Source organism: Xiphophorus couchianus, chromosome 12 (genome assembly GCF_001444195.1).
Source record: "Xiphophorus couchianus chromosome 12, X_couchianus-1.0, whole genome shotgun sequence".
Lineage (NCBI taxonomy): Eukaryota > Metazoa > Chordata > Actinopteri > Cyprinodontiformes > Poeciliidae > Xiphophorus > Xiphophorus couchianus.
Window position 1 is genome coordinate 31,115,136 of NC_040239.1, and position 24,688 is coordinate 31,139,823.

The 24,688-nt window shown below is 40.5% G+C and overlaps 1 protein-coding gene across 3 annotated transcripts; it reads left to right on the plus strand.

Annotated features, from left to right (window-relative positions):
* Positions 1–273: 273 nt before the first annotated feature.
* rabl6b (RAB, member RAS oncogene family-like 6b) lies at positions 274–23,801 on the plus strand. Of its 3 annotated transcripts, none has more exons than XM_028033578.1 (17): positions 274–425; positions 2,631–2,995; positions 3,095–3,229; positions 5,333–5,380; positions 5,532–5,561; positions 5,908–5,960; positions 6,044–6,132; positions 7,389–7,529; positions 8,078–8,183; positions 8,311–8,414; positions 8,790–9,175; positions 11,709–11,862; positions 16,949–17,152; positions 18,401–18,662; positions 19,130–19,316; positions 20,455–20,510; positions 21,477–23,801. In XM_028033578.1, the coding sequence occupies exons 2-17, from the start codon at positions 2,866–2,868 to the stop codon at positions 21,660–21,662; spliced, it is 2,271 nt and encodes a 756-aa protein (XP_027889379.1). In that variant the 5' UTR covers positions 274–425; positions 2,631–2,865; the 3' UTR covers positions 21,663–23,801. The 3 variants fall into 3 exon arrangements, with proteins under 3 accessions (XP_027889379.1, XP_027889380.1, XP_027889381.1); XM_028033579.1 differs by having other exon boundaries at positions 11,712–11,862; XM_028033580.1 differs by lacking the exon at positions 5,532–5,561.
* The last annotated feature ends 887 nt before the right edge of the window (positions 23,802–24,688 follow it).

Genomic DNA, 24,688 nt, shown 5'->3' on the forward strand with positions numbered 1-24,688 from the left:
AGTTTAGATAAAGACACTTTAATTTAGCTCTAGAATTAAAATTGTACCAGTGAGCTAGATTGAACAGTAAATAAAACAAAAATAATTGCAGTACATCAATTAAATCACTGAGTTAAATGGAAACAGTTCATTATAATATTGTATTCTTATAAACTTAAGTGGTGCCTAATGTTTTGTAAGCAACACCGTTATTTTCCACAAAAGCCTGTTATAATGTGTAAACTTAAAATCTCTGTAAAAACTTAAATGCCTGCTCTTATTTTGAAGGTCCTATCGGACATTACAGAGTTTTGCGCCACGCTTGATGCCAGCTCTGCGCGCCCGCTGTCTTTGCGAAGGAATGTGGCTGCTTTCCCTGTGTCGGGATGGACGTCTGACAGATGTTTTGAGAAAAAGATGCAGGTCCCCCTCCTCATTACAGAGCAGTGAGTATTAATGGCGACGCAGCGGAGCTGAGGGCAGCTGCTGTGTGCTGTTATGGAGCCGCGAGCTAGAAACGCTAAGCTAATAATACAGCGGCTGGAAGAGCTAGCTAAAACTGAGCTGGGGGATAACGTTACCTCCTTTATCTAGGGTAACAGTACGTAGTAACCTTGGCTATCTCATCTCTGTTTGAAGCCAGTAATGTACGTAGTATACATATTTGGGTTTTATAACCATAAGTGTATAATTAGCAGAGTACTCACGGAGCGAAGTGAATAGACCGCTAATGCTAACTGAACGACGGTGAAAATAGGAAAGTGAATAATGGCGAGGAAGTGTGTTAATATCATAGCATTCAGCGCTGGTTGAAATTGAGTTGGTGTCTCTTTAAAATGAATGGACATGAATACTGTACTAATTTGGTTACTTGTTATGATCGAGATAGGATGTTTTCTGGACATTGTGTCCTCTCCATTACTTATATATAATAGAGATAAACAAAGAATCACAACTGTAAGCTTAATGTGTCTTAAATTGTAATATTTAATCATATGTTAATGAGCCACCTACTAGTACACTGTCACTGGAGCCGCTGTGAAGAGGGTCAGCTGACCTCATCATCTTACCCGGTGGAGCCTCTCATGTTCTCCGTTGTGTGACAGTAGTAGGCTCTGGCTTCTGGCTAAAATACAGCAAAAATATATATCGATTTATGGGAGGTTTGTTTGCTTTGGTTGATCTTCTAAAATGTTTTAGATGCAAGAAAAGATTAATGCAAACAATCTGGATGAATGAACGAAAGGCCATGATGTAATTTTTGTGAAGTTGCAGCTACACATCCAGGCATTTAAGCTCTATCCTCCTGACCACTGACACGGAAAATGTTTTTCATCATGATTTCCTCCGGTAATAGATAGGATGTGCAGTTGAAAAGAAAGTGCATATTAAGGCTGCATGATGCAAGGAAATGAATGAAATTGTTGTATTTTTATATTGTGGAACATCCGCACTGATACCAAGTTGCTTTAGCATCTTGGTCACTGAATTTATTTCAGGCTTGTGGATCAAGGACAACAAAAGTAGTCTATACATCTGGGCAAATATTTGGATGCATTACTATTCAGTACAGAGATGATTACTATTCAGATTAATCAGAGATGATTACTATTCAGTACAGGTGCAGGTCTCACACATGAACATTCATTTGATGTATGAATGAATGTTTTCACTTGACTCCCAGATGATTTAAATCTGACCTCCAATACTCAAAGCCACGCATTCTTTACCAATACTTTTATTGGTAAATGAAAATTAAGCCATAATGGAAAAATACATAAAACCTTTGAATGCTTAAGCTTCATGATTTGTTTTACTTGAGTTGCAGATGAAATAATTATATATTATGCATCTCCTATGATTTTTAAAAATAGAAATTGGGGTCCCAGTTTGATTTTACTGTGAATTTTCTCTTATCCATCTAGGGTCAAAATTCTACATACAGGCTGAAATATTTGCATGTATTTACCTAAAAGTTTTAATAAGTGGTACTGAGGTGCTAGAATTTCATAAACTTGAGAAAGCCAACGTCTGTTAACGTCTTAGTGATCATGATTGACCACAGCTTGTGGGTTTTTTTGGAAACAAAGAGATTTGTTTGACAGCGCTCCTTGGGTTGCCCAATTGCCCTGGAATCTATTCAATGTTTGACAATGAAAATTACAGTTTTACATCAGCTGGAACAGTATTTTTGAGTCATTTTTGAACAACTCCTGATTACCAGTTCAAACAGCTGTATATGAAGTGACTGATGTTTCACCACAATGACAAAGATTAAAACTATCCATCTTGGATGAATGGAAATCATTTAGGATGTTCAGGAGAAACCCAAAGGGTCCAGTCCAGAAAACTACCCCATTTAATTTACCCCTGACATTTCTGAAAGAACCGGTGGTCAAATGTCCATTCAGATATAGACATACAAGTGTGTCTATATATTTGAGCCTTTTAATTTGGCCTGATGTACAATAGAGAAGCTTTCGTGCCTAGATCTTTATTTTTCTAAAGCATTGCAGTAATCTGTAGCTATAAGCAACTTATCAAAAACTCTGAAAAGACCTCTTCTAGACAAATAAGGTTTGATTTGTCTTTAAAGTGATAACCAGTGATTACCAACAATTTATTTTTTTGTTTTTTTTTTCTAATCACAGATGACGATGTTCTTGATTCCCACCACTGATGACCAAGAAGGAACATCCAGTCAGATTTAACAGAAGTCAAACTTGATCCATAATAATTTGTTTGACCTCTTTCTAAACATGGAGCCCTAACTTCTCAGCTACAAGGACACGGTTCTACACTGCTCCTTCTGTTCTTACAAAAGGAATCTCATTAAGTGGCGTCTCAGTGATTTTACTCCTCTCTACGCCGCCTGAGACCTCAAAAATGTTTTCAGCTTTGAAGAAGCTGGTGGGATCTGAGCCGGGGCAGCTCCGGGAGAAAACCATTCCAGCAGGACTGCAGTCAATGAACCAAAGTTTGCAAAGGCGCTTCGCCAAAGGGGTCCAATATAACAGTAAGACGAATGTGTCAAATATGTTGAGCAAAGTTTCCATCTTTGCCAAAGATGGTGCTGCAACTATCGTGACGTTTGTTTGTTTTTTCCCCACTTAAGTGAAAATAGTCATCCGAGGAGACAGAAATACTGGGAAGAGTACTTTATGGCACCGACTGCAGGGGAAGAAGTTTGTGGAGGAGTACTTACCCACTCAGGAGATCCAGGTCACAAGTATTCACTGGAATTACAAAAGTAAGTCGCATCTTCTTTGACTATCATAGATAGTTTTTATTTCCAGGATGCTGCCTTTGTTACCTTCCTGTTGGGATAAATTTTTGACATCTGCTGTTTGTGCCTGGTGCTTTATTCCAGTGGCTCCATATCAAGGTAAAACATGTCAACAGGTCATCAGAGCTAGCAACCATTTAGAGAGTGTTAGTTTCTTCCTTAGCCAGGATAGATTTCCTCTCTCCACCACTTATTGTTTCAGGTAGAGATCCTTCACAGAAACATGGAACACTACTCATAAGAAGTTTGGGTTGTTTGGCTTTCAGGTTAAATTTCGAAAAAGTTGATGATATGATGATATTGTATGATACAGTAGGTCATTTCAGTAAAAGCAGCAATGATCTCCTCATCTCGATGTGTTGAAACAAAAACCATCATCAGCAACTGTGTTTCCATTGCAAATGCGTGCTAAACTTTGTTTTTATTTATTTTTTTTGCTATTCAAAAAAAAAAACCCACAATTTTGCAATTGCAGAGTTTCCATTAACTAAGAAACGCAATTAAAATCCCATGTGAATAAGTTTGTTGATATGATAAGTCATTTAAAAAACATGCAGTTCCATCATTCTTGTTATGCAAAATAAGTGTTTTGCGAAATCCGATCATTTTGATACGGCCGAAAAAACCACCTCATCCTGGCACAATTTTTCTTTTTTAAATGTGAGGGGTTTTTTTTAAGTACAATTACTTTTGTAATTCCAATTCGTGCAATTATATGGTAAATGGGAATACAGCTGCTGGTGGATACACCATAATAAAACTTGTCAGGGTCTATGTAACATGTCATGTGACGTTGAGCATCAGTTCCATCTTGACGACATCTCCTGTTCTTTACAAGTCGACTTATTGTCTGCTGAGGCGTGGCTTGCCTCTTGTTGTAGGACAGCCAATGTCACAACATGAAAGAGCTCTATAAATACCAGTTCTGACTGAACCAGGGATCGTATTGGTGATTTCATGGATCAAACACCTGTTGTGGATTATGTTGTTAATCCAAGCTCCTCATTAGAGAACAGCAAGTTGTGCAAAACGTACTGAAGCTTTGAACAGCTGGACATGTGCACTAAAGGTTTAGAGAACCTGGAATTTTTAGGATCATCCTGGAGTTCATCCCTGACTTTTTGTGAGTAGTGCTTGTTTCTCTGAGTTTTTAATATAAAAGAAATGGATGGACAACCCTGACCAAACTTTTCATAAGATTGTCATAGAAAAAACAGTGTCTTCAGTCAGAGGCTTGTTCAAATTTGTTGTTATACAGACTGCTACAGGAGGTCTTTCCTACCCACAGGCACCACCATATACAATAACTCTTTGATTAAATGATTTACACATACACAGTTAATTTCTGTTTTGGATCAATAAAGTACTGTTGAATAGAATTTGAAAAGCTGTGACCTGTCCATTCCTTCAGAGCTCTAATTAGCAGCAGCAGCTAAATCGTTGTTTTCTACCATGACCACTGATGAATTATTTATATTAGTATCAGTGGCAATGACTTAACCCTAGTCACTAACTCAGGTGGAACAACTAACTCAGGTGTATGCCTAATTTAATTAAATTTAAATACACTAATTAAAGAAACTAAATGATAAGACATATCACATTTTAAGCAGTCTTGTGCCTTTTATTTTAGCACTTAGCATGGTTAGCATCACTAACTGAACAGCAGTCCGTGTATTCCCTAGAGCACAGATGTCAAACTCCAGTCCTCAAGGGCCGCTGTCCTGCAGTTTTTAGATGTGCCACAGGTACAAACACTGGAATGAAATGGCTTAATCACCTCCTCCTTGTGTAAATCAGTTCTCCAGAGCCTTACAGTACTAGTGACCTAATTATTCTATTCAGGTGTGGTGCAGCAGAGGCACATCTAAAAATTGCAGGACACAGACCCTTGAGGACTGGAGTTTGACACCCCTGCCCTAGAGGCTGTTGGTCTGTACGTGTATGTATTGGACATGTTCCTGCTCCAGTATAGTTAATTCATATTAAAGTCAAATAAACCCCATGTTTCTGTTCCTTTGTTCCTTAAAACAATACTAATGAGTCCAATCTTTGTTTTGTGCTCAGCCACTGATGACATAGTGAAGGTGGAGGTGTGGGACGTGGTGGACAAAGGTAAGTGTTGACATCAGCTCAGAGGCATTTTGACTGAGGGAACTCAGCTATGAGATGTTGATGTTTTATTGAATTGTGCTCAGTGTGCTGGTTCATTTCTGTCCTCAGTCTTGATGTTGTCTTTCTTACACCTCTCTTGCACTCATCTCAGGCCAAAAATACCCTCTTCCTGAAGGTGGAGGTGAGCGTGACTGTAATGCATAGAAACCCGTGTGTGCTTTGGGTGTGCCCTGGCTCCTCCCACTTTAATCTGAAAGTCCGTAGAGTCGAGGTTTTGCTGTGCTCAGGACTGCCGTTTATTTGTTTTCCTTCTGCCATGTAGAGGCTGAACATCCGCTGTGTGTGAGCCCTGGCTTGATGCTAAGGCTACTGTGAGCAGGGAGCTTTTCACAGAGAAAAGCGGATGAATTGCTGTGCTTGCTTTAGTCATGATGAAAAACTTGCAAACTAACAGACGGCAGAAGACTTTAAAGCCTTATGTTGACTTCCCTCTCTTATTGTCTTAACTTGTGTCTTTGTTCTTTCAGGAAAAGGCAAACGGCGCGGAGACAACTTGAAACTGGAGAATGAGCCGCAAGAGGTGATTATCACACGGCTGTCATGTGGTCAGGCTCACTACCAGGATGCGTGATTGTTAAATTGTTCTAAATGTTTGTGTTGCAGTCAGATGAGGTGGCCCTGGATGCAGAGTTCCTGGATGTGTACAAGAACTGCAATGGTGTCATCATGATGTTTGACATAACAAAGCAGTGGTGAGCCACAATAGTCAGAGAACTCTTTCATGTGACTCTCTGCAGGAACAGAAAAGGTTCTATTGTATTTGAATCATGTGAAGTTCTGAAGTATTAAAGCTGCAGTACTTAACTTTGATAACAAATGTACATATTTGCTGAAACTGTCACCATGTTGTGACAGTTTGGTATGAGACAGATAATCTGTGAAAAAATCCGGCTCCTTTGCCTTCTTCCAGTGCTAACCGGAAACAACCACTCGGAGCCACGAGGCGGGTTGTAACATCTGTGTAGTGCTGCTTATGCCCTCCCCTCTGCTATGCTGCAGCTAGCACAGCCTGTCATGAATGCTCAGGTTAGCAGCATGGCCACCGATGGCAGTGGATAAACAGTTTCCCTGTAACGCCAAATTGTTTCACTGCCATTAACACATTGAGCAGTAAGTGCATGAAGTTGATTGACAGCGCTAAGACCCTTCTCTTGGCTCTGATTAGTTGTTTTTGGTCAGGAGTGGTGTATCCAAGCTTGAGTAATCTATATATTTCAGAATTTGTATTTGACTTGATTCTAAAATGGTTCCAATGTCAAAAACATTTATGGAATAAAGTTTTTATGACTCTCTTCAGGGCAAAATTCTCCAGGTCAAGTTTAATCAATCTGAATATTTTAGATTTTTAGCTAAAATAAGATGATCCAGTGATTAGTCGGTTGTATTATTCTCACAGTTCTTATCAATAATGCTTAAATTGTCCATCTCTCTGTCACCATTTATTTGAGCTCAATTAACATATTGACAATAAAGGTTTCAGTTTACTTTATTTCCTGAACAGTCCAGAATGGCAAGAAACTTGTTAAAATAAAGAGGAAGCTATTCACATAGTGTATTACTTAAACTTTTTAATAGTCATCAGAATATTATCCATATTGTGTCAAAGAAAAAGCACAGTCATATTTTTAGGTTTTCTCTTACTGCTGCTTACTTTGGTTTCCATTGTTGATTAGTCAAAATATGTTTTCAATACCTGACAAGTTTCCTAAAGAACTTAACATACAAATTTAGTAAAAATAATTGAGTTATTTAATTAAATGATAAAACTTCAGGAAACAATAAAGCACAAAGGTGCATATGTCAGGTTGCTGTATCTGGTCCAAACTAAATCAAGTCAATCTGACATGTTGGCCTTCAGCCTCAAGCTGAAGGCCAACCATAAGTGTTATTCAGGGTTTGTTGTTTTCTTGCTCTCACCTGCTAAATAATGTTATTCTGTAAATTTCAGGACTTTCAACTACATCCTGAGAGAACTGCCTAAAGTACCCACCCATGTTCCGGTTTGTGTCCTGGGAAACCACAGGGACATGGGGGAACATCGTGTCATTCTCCCCGATGATATAAGAGACTTTATTGCAGGACTAAACAGGTAATGTTTTCAGATCTATCTGGAGAAACTCAATAGCTTGATTGATTGTATTAAAAGGGACCTTTAAAGAAAATTAACATTTTGCTTGTTTTTATACTTCCATTTGGGTCTCAGCTGCTTCTCAAATTGGCTGGGTGTCTTTAAAAAAACACACAACCTTTTTTTGGGAATAACTATATTTTTTGGGGTTTGGAAAATGAGCCATTTTATAAACCTTCCAGCAACCTGCCTAGCAACCCCATCCAAGCACAGCTTCTAGCAACCTAGAAGGTCCAGCTGGTTTTGCTGCCGTTTGCGCTGTACAATGGCTGCTGGAAAAGACAAGTGTTTTGTTGTTTAAATACTGTCCAGAAACGACTTGCTGCATTCTTGTTGGTTGCTTCTGCTTTTCAATGTTGTACGATTGTACAATTGCACATTGGTTAGAAGCTATTTTTCATGTGCAAGTGTAAATGTTGAGTTGGGGGGTCTGCATCACACAGATGACACAATAATAGTCTGAATGAACTCTTAAGATCTACTGGATAAATAACTCATGTTTTTTACAGACCAATGGGATCATCCTACATCCACTATGCCGAGTCTTCTATGAAGAATGGTTTTGGGTTGAAGTATCTGCACAGGTTTTTCAATATCCCCTTCCTACAGCTGCAGGTTAGCTTTTAGCATTTTCCCAGCAATAGTTGGATTAGTCAAATTTAGAAGGATTCAGTCATTAATATATTACCTATAGCTGTATTTGATCATTTACATTTAAATAAATTTATGTGTGTGTGCGCAGAGAGAGACCCTCCTGAGACAACTGGAGACCAACCAGCTGGACATGGATGCCACCCTGGAGGAGCTTACTGTCCAGCAGGAGACTGAAGACCAGAACTATGAGATGTAAAGTGGTTTCTTTCCCTTTTGATTGTGCATTGAGCAGCAGAGCCACTAGGGGGAGCTGTTTCTGCTCTGAGGGTTAGGGATAAAAATAGAGCACAGGTGTGGTCTTGACACTCTGAATGTTGCTACGGTTGATGGCAGCACATCTGTTGTTCCACCTGGAACATCTGATGCTGACGTTTAAGTGTTGTCTAGATGCATGCAGGTCTTTGTGATGGATCATGCATAGTGAAAATTACTTTTCTTTAGTCTGTTTGGGAAACAAACAAGAGAAAGTTTAGGATTTTTTTTGTAATGTCACATAGACAACACATACAAAAGTTGTCTTGACAACTCTTTTTTTTTCTCATGAAATTTCTTGTATGAACTTTCCAGCTTCTTGGAGAACTTGGAGTCTCGCAGTAAAGGCTACGCCTCCCCTGGTCCAGCCAACGGTCAGAGCCCCTCCTCTGGCTCCCAGTCCCCCATCGTGCCCCCCAGCGGTGCTTCCACTGGCAGCTCCAGCCCCAGCACTCCACAGCCTCCGCTACCCTCCCAGATGCTTCCTCAGTCTCCATCTGTATCTGCGTCTTCCCCTGCACCCCCTACTGCAGTGGCTAGTGGGGCGACCTCCCCTATGGCTGAGGCAAAACTTCCACTTCAATCACCTGAACACCAGCAATCATCAGCTGCGCCTGGGGTCTCAGGCCCCCAGAAACGCGGTTTCATCTCCCGTTGGTTTGGTTCATCTCCTGCTGCTGAGGCCCCTGCTGCTGCACCAGGTGAGCAAAGTTACCCAGGTTTGCTTATACAGCATTAATGCTCTACTCAGCCACTCCTCACTATAGCAGTGGATCATTTCTGGCCCTCCTTAAACCTCACATGGACAAGTTTAAACTGACGAGGCTGGCTGTTCCACCTGTGAAAACTTGTACAATTACTAGTAATGAACAGAAAGTCGGTTCTTATTTATTCATGTTCATCGGCCTGTTAACTAAAATGGTTATAGCAGCCCTGCCCCGTATCTCCACCACTCAGCTCCTTCAGACTAGCAGCAACAGCAATTTGCAAAAATCTGGTGGATCTGCTCATCTGCTGAGCTCCTTATAGAAACTACTACTCAGTACAACCCTTCTAATATTTTAGCATACATTTTGTGAGTTGCACACATAGCATGGTACTGGCATGCAGCTCTAGGTCTGCTAGGCCTGGTGCTGCACTATGATGGTGACGAGGAGGTGAGGTGACCAGCTGTGTGCGCAGCACTGATTAACTGCATCTTTTAACTGTAATAACTAGAAAAAAAATCATTTACATTGGTCTTTATTAATGCTGAAATAAAACATTCTCAGATATTTATTTATTGCTGTCTTACACATTTCTGTGTGAATGTCAGGCCTGACAAGAAAACCCTCCTACTTATATTTATGCATGGTTTAATTCCACAAGAGCTCAGGGTTCACAGATGATTCCATAACAAAGGCAAAAATAACTCAATCTTTTAGTGTTATAGGAAAATGGAACAAAAGCTGAAAACTTCTGAAAATATGTTTCTAACTAGATAAGCCTGGTCATAACTGTCATATGTATCTGGCTAGACAGTCTCAGGACAGCAGATGTTCAGATCAGACACAATGACATTGGCCAACATGCTGAAGGTCAGAGTGATGGAGGCTCAACTGTGGACAAAAAAAACAGATTGATATTCTAATCCTAAGCGTTTCTAACATTGTGCATCCTTAATAATAATAATCAGTCTCGTGAGGTTCACCATTAACACATCTATCTTCCTTTCCTGTTGAATAATCAATTATTATAAGCCCATGAATCGAATCTGTTTCAGTGAAATTAAAACGCATTATCCACAGACGGAGAAAAATCACATTGATCTACAAACTGAATTAAAGTACACATTTATTAATCAAATTAATATACTGTATATGTGCACTCGGTACTGATTAAGAGTAATAAGAATAAGCAGAATTAATCAAACATAAGAATGCACAGCAAATAATAATCTACTTCAAGAGTGAAGGACCATCCCGCAGTCATACGAGGATTACAGATTAATGGCCATCTTTATCAAATGTACATGAAACCTTATTTTTAATTTGATTAGGGTTATCTAACAGGAAGTGCTAAAGGAAAGACTGACAACCTCTCTTGCGCATCTGTTCCCATCTAGTTCCGACATGAGTGACAGAAAATTTTGAAGTTTTTCACAATTTTCTAATTTGCTGAGATCTACCTACATATTAAGTTACGTTTGAAGTGTAATATTTTACATTCAAATGGGATGTTTGTCGAAAAGAAGAGGAGCATCTCTGATGAGATAAAGGGACGTAGAAGGAGTATCCATTTTATGACTGGAAATTGTTTGCATTATGTTTAAAAATGTCACGTCAGATTCATAGTTATGGAAGAATAGAATATTCACATCACTGCTGATTGAGAATATGAAATTGATTTATTTTCAGATATTTCATGACGATACCTGACCTAATATGATTATCTATTTTGAATCAGATTTTTTAAATAACTGTTTTGTTGTTTTTTACAAAACATTTGTAAACACAAGATTTGTTCTGTCTCACTTTATCATACCTTAATCACATGTTCATATCCTAACATATATTCTAACAGATTATTTCTGTATTCTGGACCTGCCTGGATGCAAACAAAACTTTTCTTGGATTTCAACGGTTCTTTCTTCTTCCTCTTTCTTCTTCCCAGCAGATCTCTGCGGTTGTGGCTCTCTGCTGTTGTCCACTTCATTGTTTTGGTCTAATACATAAAAATATGTCAACATTTGTGAAAGTTTAAGTGATCTGAATAATTTTGCAAGGCACCACATATGTTTGTGTTTTTGTTGTTCTTTCAGTTTTAGATTCAGTCCCGTAAAGATCACAACCTACATGTTTCCTATAGAGAGTGTGCGTCACTTTTAGAACCTAATTACCTTGAAACATAATATAATTACCAGATTAGATTTTATTTGACAACATATCTCTATATAAACCTACCTTATTTCTGTATACCTAAATATTTTAAAATCCTAATCTGAATGGATTTAGCCATAAATGAAAGAACCCTAGTAATTAGTCATGAGATTTCAGACTTGGCAGTTAGAAAATGCAGAGCATTCCTAAGAATCAAAGGCCTTACTGAAGTTGGAATGTCATGTGATTTTTTTTTTTCCCCCCAGCTTTGTTGAGGCTTTGTTCTAGATGAGGAAATGTTGTGATGGGAACTTTTGAACACTGGGACAAACTGGAGTGCAGCTCATGTTCTTGATTGTCTAAATGTCTTCCTCAGAAGACCCTCCTGCCCCCGTGTGTCCCGCTAAGGTGCAGAGTGTGGATGATTTTGTGCCAGATGAAAGGTTGGACAAGAGTTTCCTGGAAGACGGTGTCCCATCTAAGAGGAAGGTTCCCCAACCCGCCCCGGCTGCAGCTGTGGACAGCGACAGGTGAGAAGCTCACTGGCTTTAAATCAGCTTACCTTGGTTGTCTTGGATTAAATGTTATTGCCTCACACAAACTCGTATAAAAGAAAATTCCCTTTTTTAACATGCAAAAAAAATTTACCTAATGAACTCCAAAGTAGCGGCTTATAGTCTAGAATTTACTTAAATGTCATGCATGGTCGGTGATCTTTGAAGGGCAGACAGTCTATACTGTAAACCGCTCATTTAGTTGGTTGTTTAAGTGCTTTGAGAATATCTTTACTTTTATTAAAATCCGTAATGCTCATACTGGTAAAACTAGGTAAATGGCATTTATTAGTTTATGACACCGTTGTTTTAAACAAGGTTCTGATCAAATTTTGATTGGCTGCTGCTCTCCATAAGCCCGCCCCTAGCTCCTGGTGTCAGCGGTTCCTTCCTGTAGTCCAACAGTGAAGTGTCTTTGGTCAGCAGCTACAAATTGGACGGTGATAACACAAAGTTAGCACTAGCTACATAAAACTGGTTTTGAGGAAAAACCCTTGACAGATTTGTCATTTTATTATGAAAAGGTGGCAGCCCTCTCTATGGGCTTCCACCTTTTCATGGAGGGGTTTGAGTGTCCCAGTGACCCCAGAAGCTGTGCTGTCTGGGGCTTTATGCCCCTGGTAGGGTCACCCATGGCAGACAGGTCCTCAGTGAGGAAACACACTAAGCGCAGCCTGAAGACCCCTTATGATGAGTTATAACAATGGACTTAATGTTCTCTTGCCCGGACTCGAGTCACCGGGGCCCCACTCTGGAGCCAGGCCTGGAGGTGGGGCACGTTGGTGAGCGCCTGGTGGCCGGGCTTTTACCCATGGAGCCCGGCCGGGCTCAGCCTGAAGAGGAAACATGGGTCCCCCTTCCAATGGGTATACCACCTGTGGGAGGGACCAGAGGGGTCGGGTGCACTGTGTGATGAGTGGTGGCCGAGGGAGGGGGGCCTGGCGGTCCGATCCTTGGTTGCAGAAGCTGGCTCTTGGGATGTGGAATGTCACCTCTCTGGTGGGGAAGGAGCCAGAGCTAGTGTGTGAGGCTGAGAGGTTCCGGCTAGAAATAGTCGGTCTCTCCTCGACGCATGACTCTGGTTCTGGAACCAGTCTCCTTGAGAGGGGCTGGACATACTTCCACTCTGGAGTTGCCCATGATGACAGGTGCCAGGCAGGATTGGGCATACTTGTTGCCCTCCATCTCGGTGCCTGTACGTGGGGTTTACCAGAGGTGGGGACTCGAGTCACATGACTTGGACTCGAGTCGTTAAAATCGAGACTTGACTTGAAAAAATGCTCAAAGACTCGGACTTGACTTTGACTTTCATGCCATTGACTTGGGACTTGACTCAACTTGAAGCTGTTTACTTGAAAAGACTTGATATTTTTTACTCAAAGTCTTAACATTTAAAACACATTATTTATAAAGTGGCATCATTAATTAATTTCACTCATTCCGTATCAATATGCGCAGACCGTCACTATGGTTTTCCTCTCTCCTTATGTATGTATGTGTACGTAGCTGCAGCACAACCAATCAAATTAACAGGTTTTGGACGTTTAAAAAAACGCTACAGAGCTCAGGAAACGAAATACGAAATAACTGCTCGAATATGCTTTCGCGAGTAATTTCTTTTGGCTACGTAGGTTATGAACTTTCGACTAAAAAACGAACTGCAACTTGTAAAACATGCAAGAAGAGAATATCGGATGGAGATGCCACGACGTCCAACTTTGTCCGGCATTTGAAGCTTCACAAAGATCGGTAGGTGGCACTTTTCTTTTGCTGTAAGATACTTTAGCTAACTTCGTGTTAGCATGTGTACTCCGGGTTAAATTGGTGATTATTTACCATAAATCCGGTCCTTCAAATGCCTCCACAAATAATGTGCACCGTGTTAGCTCAGGAAGCCGGTGGATAGGGAGCGGGGCTCCGGAACAGAAAGCAGATTCTGGACCTGAACACAGGGAACAGAGTCTCTCTGTCCCATCATGATGATGAACCGGGTCTAGTATCATCTAAGGATGGTTGGTGTATTTGAAGACATCTACGTTGGGAAATTATATTGACAATATATTGTTTTGACAGGTCAGAGAAAAGAGGAAAAAACTGCTGTTATGGTTCTTTGTATTGTGCTGTGGAAATGTCAGCATTTTCCTCTTTTTTTATTGAATATCAAGTTTAACCGAACTGGGCAATAAAGTGGTCCAATTTAAAAATGTTTTTTATACTTTGTGTTCAGCTACACATGTTCTATCATTTGAGATAAATACATATTTTAAAACGAACAAATGGTCTATTATTTGAATTTTATGTATAATTGCAAATAAAAAAATAAATAAAATAAAAACGACTCGAAATGACTTGAAATTAAAGGTTCCTGACTTGAGACTTGACTCGACTTTTGCCTGTCTTTACTTGAGACTTGACTCGGACTTGAGGACAAAGACTTGAGACTTACTTGAGACTTGCAACACAGTGACTTGGTCACACCTCTGGGGTTTACCCCGGTGAACGAGAGGGTAGCCTCCCTCCGCCTTCGGGTGGGGGGACAGGTTCTGACTGTTTGTGCTTACGGGCCGAACAGCAGTTCAGAATGCCCACCCTTCCTGGAGTTCTTGAAGGGGGTATTGGAGAGTGCCCCTCCTGGGGACTCCCTTGTTCTGCTGGCGGACTTCAACGCTCACGTGGGCAATGACAGTGACACCTGGAGGGGGGTGGTTGGGAAGAATTCCCTCCCCATCCCCCCCGATCTGAACTCAAGCGGTGTTCTATTGTTGGACTTCTGTACTCGTCATGGATTGTCCATAACGAACACTATATTGAGGCATACGGGTGTCCATATGTGCACTTGGCACCAGGACATCTAGGCCGCAGTTTGATGATCAACTTTGTCATCGTTTCATCGGATCTGCGGCCGTATGTCTTGGACACTCGGGTGAAGAGAGGTGCTGAGCTGTCCACTGACGACTACCTGGTGGTGAGTTGGCTCCGGTGGTGGGGGAGGATGCCGGTCAGACCTGGCTGACCTAAACGTGTTGTGAGGGTCTGCTGGGAACATCTGGCAGACTCTCCTGTGAGGCGGAGCAGAACCGGCAGAACTTTGAACACGTTTCGGGGGAGGTGGAGTACATAGAGTCTGAGTGGACCATGTTCCGTGCCTGCATTGTCGAGGCGGCTTACCGGAGCTGTGGCCAGAAGGTTGTTGGTGCTTGTCGTGGCGGCAACCCTCGAACCCTTTGGAGGACACCTTTGATGAGGGATGCTGTCAGACTGAAGGAAGAGTTCTATCGGGCCTTTTTGGCCTGTGGGACTCCGGAAGCAGCTGATGGGTACCGGCTGGATCTTGTTCACGAATGAGGGAAGAAGGGACCTGGAGAACGACAGGGGAATTGGCGCAGTGAAGCAGGTGCTGTGCCGGTCCGTCGTGGTGAAGAGAGAGCTGAGCCAAAAAGCAAAGCTCTCGATTTACCGGTCGATCTACGTTCCTACCCTCATCTATGGTCATGAGCTTTGGGTCATGACCGAAAGAACGAGGTCGCAGATACAAGCGGCCGAAATGGGTTTTCTCCATAGGGTCTCTGGGCTCTCCCTTAGAGATAGGGTGAGAAGCTCAGTCATCCGGGAGGGACTCGAAGTAGAGCCTCTGCTCCTCCACGTCAAGAGAAGCCAGTTGAGGTGGCTCGTGCATCTGGTTACGATGCCTCCTGGACGCCTCCCTGGTGAGGTGTTCAGGGCACGTCCCACCGGGAAGAGGCCCTGGGGAAGACCCAGGACACGCTGGAGGGACTATGTCTCCCGGCTGGCCTGAGAACTCCTCAGGGTTCCCTTGGATGAGCTGGAAGAAGTGGCTGGGGAGAGGGAAGTCTGGGCCTCCCTTCTCAAGCTGCTACCACCGTGACCCGACCCCGGATAAGTGGAAGAAAATAGATGGATGGAAAAGCTTTGACTTGCTGTTTCCTGATTCACTTGAATCAACATTTAAAAGCAACATTCAAAACATTTTGTGTACTTTTCCATTTGTGGTCCATTATTCTTACTTGGAGAAGAGGGGATGTCAAACCATTTGTGGCAGAGCAACTGATGTAAAGCAGGGTTCAATTTTAGGGCCACTTTTATTTTCATTAACCCGCCAACGCTGCGGTCTATTATAAGGAAGCATGGTCTTTCCTTCATTGTTATGCTGACATAAATCCTCTGTTGAAATGTCCGAATGACATTAAGGCCTGGTTGGCAAAAATGTTTTAAAGTTTTAATGGTGATAAAACTGAATGTGAACTGAACTGCTGCTGTTTTTAAATGTGCTATACAAATACATTTGACATTCACATCACTGATGATATCAGCACTCCTATCTCCATTTACCTCCACTAGTCAGATCAATTAAAGTTCTAAGTCTGTCATAATAAACAATCAATTAATTTCATGATCAGTTAAAAGGAGCTTGATGATTTCCATTTTAATGATTAATCATTTTGATGGGCAATTTTGTTTACAGAGACTTCATAATCCATTTTCTGTGGCTTTATTTTCACTTTATTCATTGTTTTTGGTTGTCATGTTTTGGATATTTAAAATGTTGTCTATTTCCACTGAAAAGTCTTCTTTAGAAAGTTAAAGTTCATTAGGCTTTGAGGGAATGAACTTGAATTATTCTACTACTTGAAAATTGTCTCAAAACAACAATGTTATTGATTATCGCAATAATTACTGGGACAATTTATCTTCCAGGTCAGGCATAAGTACATCAGCTGTAAAAACAACACATTTTATCCCTGAGTTAAAACCTACTTAACTCACTTAACTTATTACTATCAGTTTTGATTTACCAAAGTCTGAGTTTAGGCCGTATGTTAAAGGAAAGAACAAACCTTCACATTTCAGTGAGATCTATTAACACTATAGCTTCTCTCTAACGTTCATATAATGAACAAACGCTCGTCTGGATCAACATCTCTGCTCCGTCCCCATAATGACTGTTTGTTCGGGTTACAGCTTGTAAAGGTGGCATTGAGTGAAATCATCGCACTCACTACTTGAACATAATGTGAAGAAGGTTTGTCCTGTCGTAAAACAGTGATGGAGAAAACCGAGGAAACCCGATGGTCTCCGGCTACCAGGATGAGCTGGATCCCGACGACAGCGAGCCCAGCCTCCCCCAGGTGAAGGCCCGGCCCCACAGTAAGGACATCTCTCTGACCAGCGATGAGGAGGAGGCTGAGCAGGGGGCCCCCACAGTCACACAGGACCAGGACTGGGACAGTGAACCTGATCTGAAAGCGTAAGTTATTTTTCAGTAACTCAGCAGAAACTAGAATTCAACCACACAATTTATTCAAATACAGAAGTCTTTATAAACAGACCTAGACCAATTCCACCACAGATAATAATAATTTAATAATGACCAGAGACAGATCTTCACTGAATAATATCTGGTTGAGTTGCAGCCACAATGTGGAAATGTTCAACACAGGAAATGATTACAAGACTTATTTTTAAGCTGCTACTTTGTTGAAGAGCTCTTTATTTAACATGGGTATATGGTCTTATTATGGGAATAATTATGTTCTTATATAAACAGTATATTCTGTAAAACACTGGAAAGTCATCTCTAGCAGTTTCTTTGACATCCACTTTCATTTCAAGATGGGAACTGCAACACTTGCAGTGTTGCAGAGGGATTTGTTGTCAAGGAACATTCTACACACAAAAAAGAAAAACACTCAAACGTTTGAGTGGCCAGTAAAAACAATTACATTTGCACCTCTGGTCGTGATAGATATCTTGCAAAAAGGTGGATCTCCTCCACCTCCTCTTTGAACTACTATTGGCAGTCTGAGAAATCCACCAATCTGATCAAAAACAACCAATCAGAGCCAGAAGGAGGGGGCCATCAGTCAACCTCTTGTTTCCCCTGCTAAATGTGCTCTTGGTCGAGAAGCGGCTTACTGTTGCAGGATAAACATTGATATACCATCATCGGTGGTCATGCTAACTATTAACATTAACTAATTAACATTAACATTAATTAACATTAATGACAGCCAGTGCTGGCTGCAACAGCAACAGCTGCAATAGCAGATCACCTAGTGATGACTGGGTGAAGGTAGAGGAGCTCAATTTTTTTTTTTCCTCAACTGGCTGTCTCATACAGCCAGTCATATCTAAAAGAAAAAATTATTTTCCTCAACTGGCTGTCTCATACCATATCTAAAAAATATTTTTTTTTCATCAAAGTTGCATACTGCAACTTTAAGAATTTCTTTGAAAACACACGACAGGATCTGTACATCTCTTGGCAACGACTTCTTAACTGCATGCAACCTTGATGGCATTTGATAACGCAGATAAAACATGGGGATAATAATCACTTCTGCAGAAAAAAACCAAACAGTCATACAGATATGACTAGGACATCTAGCTTGGACGTTAACCAGCTCACAACAGATAAGAAGTAAATATTGTTAAGCGTTTAAGTTTTCATTTGAACTAACAGAATTTCACTCATCCGCTTGTGTTTTTCTTTCAGGCCAGTTATTCAGCTCACAAAACCAAAGGTGACGTCTCAAGTTCCTGAGCTCAAAGTCCAGACCACAGCACCAATCTCCCTGACCCTTACTCCAGCTGCGGAGCCCCCGGCTCGACAGCAGGCCCGGAAAAAGGGAAGCACACCCAGAGCAGAGGACTCTGATACAGACCCCGAGGCTCCCGTGGCCCAGCAGATGCTCTCTTTTGTCATGGATGACCCGGACTTTGAGTCGGAAGCATCAGACACCCCGAAAATCGCAAAGGTTATCAAAAGCAAATTTTTAAAAAAAACAGAGTTTAAGTCATCTAAACCAAGCGTCTGCAGCCCTAAGTTCAGCTAAATGAAACTTGCTTAGAGCCACAAATTTTACATGAAGAAAACTTACTTTTGAGAAATACCCACCATAGAATTACAATTTTAACTTCTATTCTTAAAATTATAAAAATGAATTTATTTTCTTCTGAGATGTCTATATTTGTGTAAAAATATAAAAAAAAAACATTTTCAACATAGCTGCAAGAAATATTTATCTACGATAAATTGTACTTTTAATTTGTGTCATTCTGTTATGGAAATTCAATTTATTTCTTGAGAGGTAGAAAAACTTAATATTTTTTTATTTATCATACCTATACATTCCTATTAATAATGCTTGAAACCCCCTAAAAACTTAATTTAATTTGAATTTCCCTGTAACATTAGTAGTTGGACTGTTTTGATTTTGCACAGGACACCTTTCCGGTCAGAGATGAGCTTCTGTCCGACCTCTCTGACGAGGACACGCAGTTATCCAAGGTTCTAGTTCCGCTGAAGCCCACTGTGATTTCCTTCAAACCCAAGGATGATGCTGACCTGTTTGGCCTGGGGATCCAAGAAGAACCTCGAGCAGCAAAGGACAGCAGTGAGGACCAGGAAGGCAAGTCAGGACACAGCTGTGTAGTTTGTTTCCCTGTCATTTCACTGATCTTTGTTCCGTAGTTTATTATCTGTTGGTGTCATAATGCTGAGACTTGAGCTGACAAAATGCTGCTGTTACTTTCTTAATGTTTTTTACTAAGGGTGTACTCTTCAACATTTCTTTATCACCAATACCAACACCAGTTGTTTAGGATTACCTGCTTAATGACAGTCCCAGTCTAATTATTGCCATTATAACCAGTAAGATCAGGTTTACATGGTCTGCATTAACATTATGGATGTATAGCACGAGACACTCACTAGTGATATTTATGACACTTTGCTCTATCTTGATTGTCCTGACAGTTGCTGCGTTTTTATTACAAATGTGTGCAAAACATTTTAGATATTCTACTGATATTGAAAAAACACAATTTCAAAATTGCTGTTCATGCAAATGAGTTTGTTCATGCAAAAAATAATTAGAAATCATGGCAGCGATGGCTGGAAACTGTTAAATGAGATGCATTCATACTTCAGCCATGGGACTAGCACTCATCATCTGTCAGCCAATCAGAGGAGACGATTCCGCCTTATTCAGGCGTTAGAGCAACAAGTCCCTCCTACTAGGAGTGGCTATGTATGCAGTTTTTGGGGGAAATTGTAGTTGGTGATTTTACAGAAGAGTTATGGATTCAATATGTTCAAATAACACACAACTTTTTATGAACCGTGTGATTAGGTCTGTCACCAGAAGAGCAGTTTTGCAGGATGTTAAAGTCTCAAAAATTATTGTGATAAACAATAATATTTACATTTTGAGAACATTTTCAACTGATATAATCCTAATGGAATATTAATGCAAATACATAAAAAAAACAAGTGCATGGAAACAGATCAGAACTGGTTGTTATAGAAACCAGTGATTCTCACAGATCTGTTTACCACCATGTTGACGGAGTGTCAGCGACAGGAAGTGCTAGATGAGCAGTGTAGGTGTTTCAGACAGTCGCTCCAAATAACTCTGGTGACGCATTTAGTACCTGAACTAACATGTTTGTATCAGAAGCATTTTTTATAAAACATGTTTTTGTCCTAAGATGTGCTTCATCTATCAACCAATAACCTCTTCTGATGTGTGTGTTGTCCTCTTCTAGAAAAAGAAAGCAAGCAGTCCAAAGAGAAGAAAAAAAAGAAGAAGAAAAGCAAGGAGGTACTGGTGTTATCATAGAGTATAGATTATCTGATGTATATCTGAGTTCATCCTCACACATCTAGCTGTTATATTGTGACTAAAATTATTGTTGCTCTGGTAGAGGTATGGAATCACAATAAGCAACAAATATTTCCTCCAGGTTTCACACCAACCCATCCAGACAGACTTTGTTTCAATTAAATTTAATTCACTGAAAAATACTTCAGTGTTGATGCTGCGGGCTGTAACACAACAGATCTGATTACGACAGGTTTCTGTCATATGGAGGAGGATGCTCCTGCTCTGTGGTCATTTCTTGTAATATAGCTAATTTCTGAAGTTTCTACTCGTGTCTTCTGCTGTTTTTGACATAATAAAACAGGTTGAAATATGTTAACGTTATCAGAGGAATCCAGCAAGGTAATCCTCAGTGTGCTGCTTGCTTTGGCTGGTCGACAGAGCTCAGGTTCCCCGTGACGATCCATAGAGAAGGCGGTTCCACCTTCCTCTGCCTCCCTTTCTACACATCTGGGACCTGTGGCTGTAGTTCAGGCATAATTTTAGCTTTTCAGATGCCATTAAGATGCTCCCTGTTATAAAAAGAGGTCCACACTGGTATGGTTATATAACAGTTACAAAGCATCCAACCCCAGAAAAAAAATCTTAAAAAAACGTGTCTAACAAGAAAATATAGGAAGAAAGGTCAGAGAATCTGCCTAATTTTTAGATGAGGAAAGAGATCATATTTTGTACAATCATTATGTGCCCTCCACATTTTTCAACATAAGTTGTAATGTTCTGTTTTTAGTATCCAACATTATGCTGATGATGCTGATCATTATTTATTAATTGAGCTGGCTGAAGCTACTGTAGTTTATGAAGCTACCAGCTTTTGAATGGTGGTTGGGATAAGGATTAGAAAGAGTCGCCATCTTTATATTGTTAAAAACTTTTTTTTATGTGAATGTCATGCCTTGTACACAGGAGGAGGAGAAGAGCAAGAAGAAACACAAGAAAAAGGAAAAAGATGAAGTGGCAGCGGTAGACGACAAGGAGAAAAAGAAGAAGAAATCTCGCTCAAAGAAAACGGAGGTGGACGAGTTGGAGGACTTTCTGGGTGGAGGCACCGGCTCTGTCAAAAGAGACGATGGGGATTATGAAGAGCTATAAAAGCTGCTGCTTGTTTGAATCCCAGGAGAACAGCAAGGACTATGGTCTGTTATTACAAAAAAAGAAGAATCAAAACTAAAAGGTTACCTTGTGTATGCATAAAACAGCGTTACAAGCCATACCCTCCACTGAAACCCACCAACCACAGCAGGATCTGGAAACCTGGGATTCTGACTCCCAGCTCTCATTTCCACTCCAACCAATAAGAAGCCCCAGGAGGAGTCATGTGTACTGTAATGAATCTTACTATAACTGGTATGAAGACAGGCAAGCTCTTTGTACTTCTTTGATTCGAGCTTTTCTTTGCTTTGATACTCTGTGATGCACTCCCAATGAGCTGCTGTAAATAGGATCATGATTTCCTCTGAATGTTTGTGCGGCTGATGTAGTGCTTGTGAGCATGCTCAAAGTGACGACTGACTCCTTAAAGACTCCATCGTGTCCTTTTCTTTCTTTTTCTTTCGACTTAGTTTCGGTGGGAAATATCAGAATTAACTTTGGTGATTATCTTTATTGGGGAGACTTTTACACTTTGTCTTTGTCTCCACTAAGCTGTTCTTTCATCATTGCTAATGCTTTGCAGAAATTTATCAAATCTTTTTGTTTAAATTTCATAAATGAAGCCACATCAGTTATCTGTAGGCTTTTGTTTTGTGCTGATTGTGGTCATGATAATTAACCAACCTTCCACACACCAGAAGACTAAGAGCTGTAAACTAGTCACTAGGGCTACACCGATGAATTGGTCCCGATTTCCTTCATTTTGGGAGATCAGTGATCGGTGGATGCTTACTTGTAAAGCTGATCTTTTCCACTGATCTGACCTACTGTACCTCAAAACCTAGTCAGCCAATGTCCTCTTCTGTTCTTCTTTGATAGACCGAGCCGCCCACCAGGTCACGTCTGCACATTCAGTTAATGGTGACCCTACTGTTACCAACTGAATGATTTTCTTACTACGTTTAGCAAACATTTCAGTGAAAATAAAATCGATATTGGCCTACTTCAGAATCGACGGGTGAGGCTTTTTAAAGACTAGTAATTGTCCAGTTACTGCAATCAGTTCACCCGTACTAATCTCACTATTATGGTCAGAAAACAAATAATCTGCTACTAAGTGAAGATAAAAGCTCATTGATATTGAGTTGAGTCTAAACCCAGGATGAGGTTCCATGTGTGTTTTATTCCTCCGCTGTTCTCTGCGTTTGCCTTAAGCAGGGTCACAGCTGAGGGAAAGACGAGCAGCCGTCCCCATCAAGTGTTCTTACTGTAAACCATGTAGCTCAGTCTGCTTTAAATGTCCCAGGATGTCCTGCATCCTGGAAGCCTGTCGTCAGATCGGGGTGAATCTTTACATTTGTTGTCTTTGGTTGTAGAAGAATTGATATGAATATTACTCTGTAATTGTACCACGTCTGGGTTTTCTTTTTGTTGTTGTTCTGTTGTGCCCTTTATTTGTTTTTGTTGTAAAAATGTCTTGGTTTCTCCTGGTGTGCTTTGTGTGTCCAAACTGTCCAGTCAGACCCGTCATGCAGCTCTCTGTATGGCTCACAGCTCGTCTACTTCCATGACCTTTCACCTGTAACACAGTCGGCTGTTTACTTCAACTGCTTTTTAAAGCTGCAGTATGTAACTTTTAGAAAACGTTACATACAAAGTTACAAACGTTTAGAAAAAGTTACATACAAATTTGTTGAAACTGTCACAATGTCGTGACAGTATAGTATTAGACAGTCTGCGAAAAGATGGATCTCTGTCGTCTCCTTGCACTAACCAGAAAAAAACAATCAGAACCAGGAGGAGGGTCTTAGCGCTGTCAATCACTCTGTGCTGTATAGTATATCCTGTTGTGAATGATCAGGCTAGTTAGCACAGCCACCAATGACAGCAGATAAACAGTTTTCCTGTAACCATGAGTTCTTTCTCCACCATTAGCACATTTAACAGTGAGCATATGTGGTTGATTGACAGTGCTAAGCCCCTCCTCCTGACTCTGATTGGTTGTTTTAGGTCAGAAGTGGTGCATTTCTTCAGACGGCAGAATTAGGTTAGAGAGGAGGTGGATGAGATCCATCCTTTACAGATTCTCTCACAACAAACCGTCACAAGATGGCGACAGTTTTAACATATATACATATATATAAAAACATATTCTTTCTAAAAGTTACGTACTGCAGCTTTAAGGAGAGAAACCAGAGCTGCTTTAGTCCCCACATGGTGTCATTGTGTCTGAAAGTTTTAGCTCACTTGCTTCTAATAGACGGGGAAAACGCCTCTCATCCAGAACTGATGTGTGTTTTTACACCTGATGGATATCAGCTCTTTATCGCTCTCTGACACACACACACAACGGTTCCAATTTGCTGGTTTACAAAAAATCTGTTTTATTCCAAAGGTGACACTATGCAGCATTATCCTGCATACTGTGTGCTTTTTTTCATCTCTTGTTTGAGGATAAATGCTGATAAAAGTTTCAAGCAAAGCATGAGACTTAAATGTACAGCAAGAAAAGATTGTATAAAGTAAATATATAGATATATATAAATGTATGTTAGGAGCTTCATTCCAAAATCATGTACACTCTTGTGGAAACAGTTCTGCTGAAATCCAGAGACTTTTTTTTTTCTTTAATGTTCTGTTTACTAAAGTAATAACATTCCTCAGAATGATATGCACTTTAGAAAACTGGTTTCAGGAGGCTGTTTATCCAAAATGTTTTGGGATGAAATTCTTCATTTATTTTTCACTCCATGACATGTTCCATCTTTACACTATGTGTGAGTTTGCCTATGTTTGGTTTGTCCAATAAATGCAAACTTATTTCTTCATAAAAAAAAGAAAGAAATTGTGGATTTTTTTTTTTTCTTTTGTGGTGGTGGTAGAAAATGCGTCGAGTGGTGGCGTTAAATTCCTGATGAATTCCTCTGTTTCTGAGAATCTGGACTCTTATTGAGCGGGTCAGTGAGCACTCCGCCCGCCGCTACGTCATCATATGGCTCATCCTGCTTCTGAGGAAGGAAAAGAGA

What these genes read in the sequence shown, in the direction of transcription:
- rabl6b (XM_028033578.1), top strand. Translation starts at nt 2,866, where the DNA reads ATGTTTTCAGCTTTGAAGAAGCTGGTGGGATCTGAGCCGGGGCAGCTC. An exon ending in GCAGCTGTGGACAGCGACAG is followed by an intron (nt 11,863 to 16,948) that starts GTGAGAAGCTCA and finishes GTCGTAAAACAG; the next exon opens with TGATGGAGAAAACCGAGGAA. An exon ending in CAGCAGTGAGGACCAGGAAG is followed by an intron (nt 19,317 to 20,454) that starts GCAAGTCAGGAC and finishes GTCCTCTTCTAG; the next exon opens with AAAAAGAAAGCAAGCAGTCC.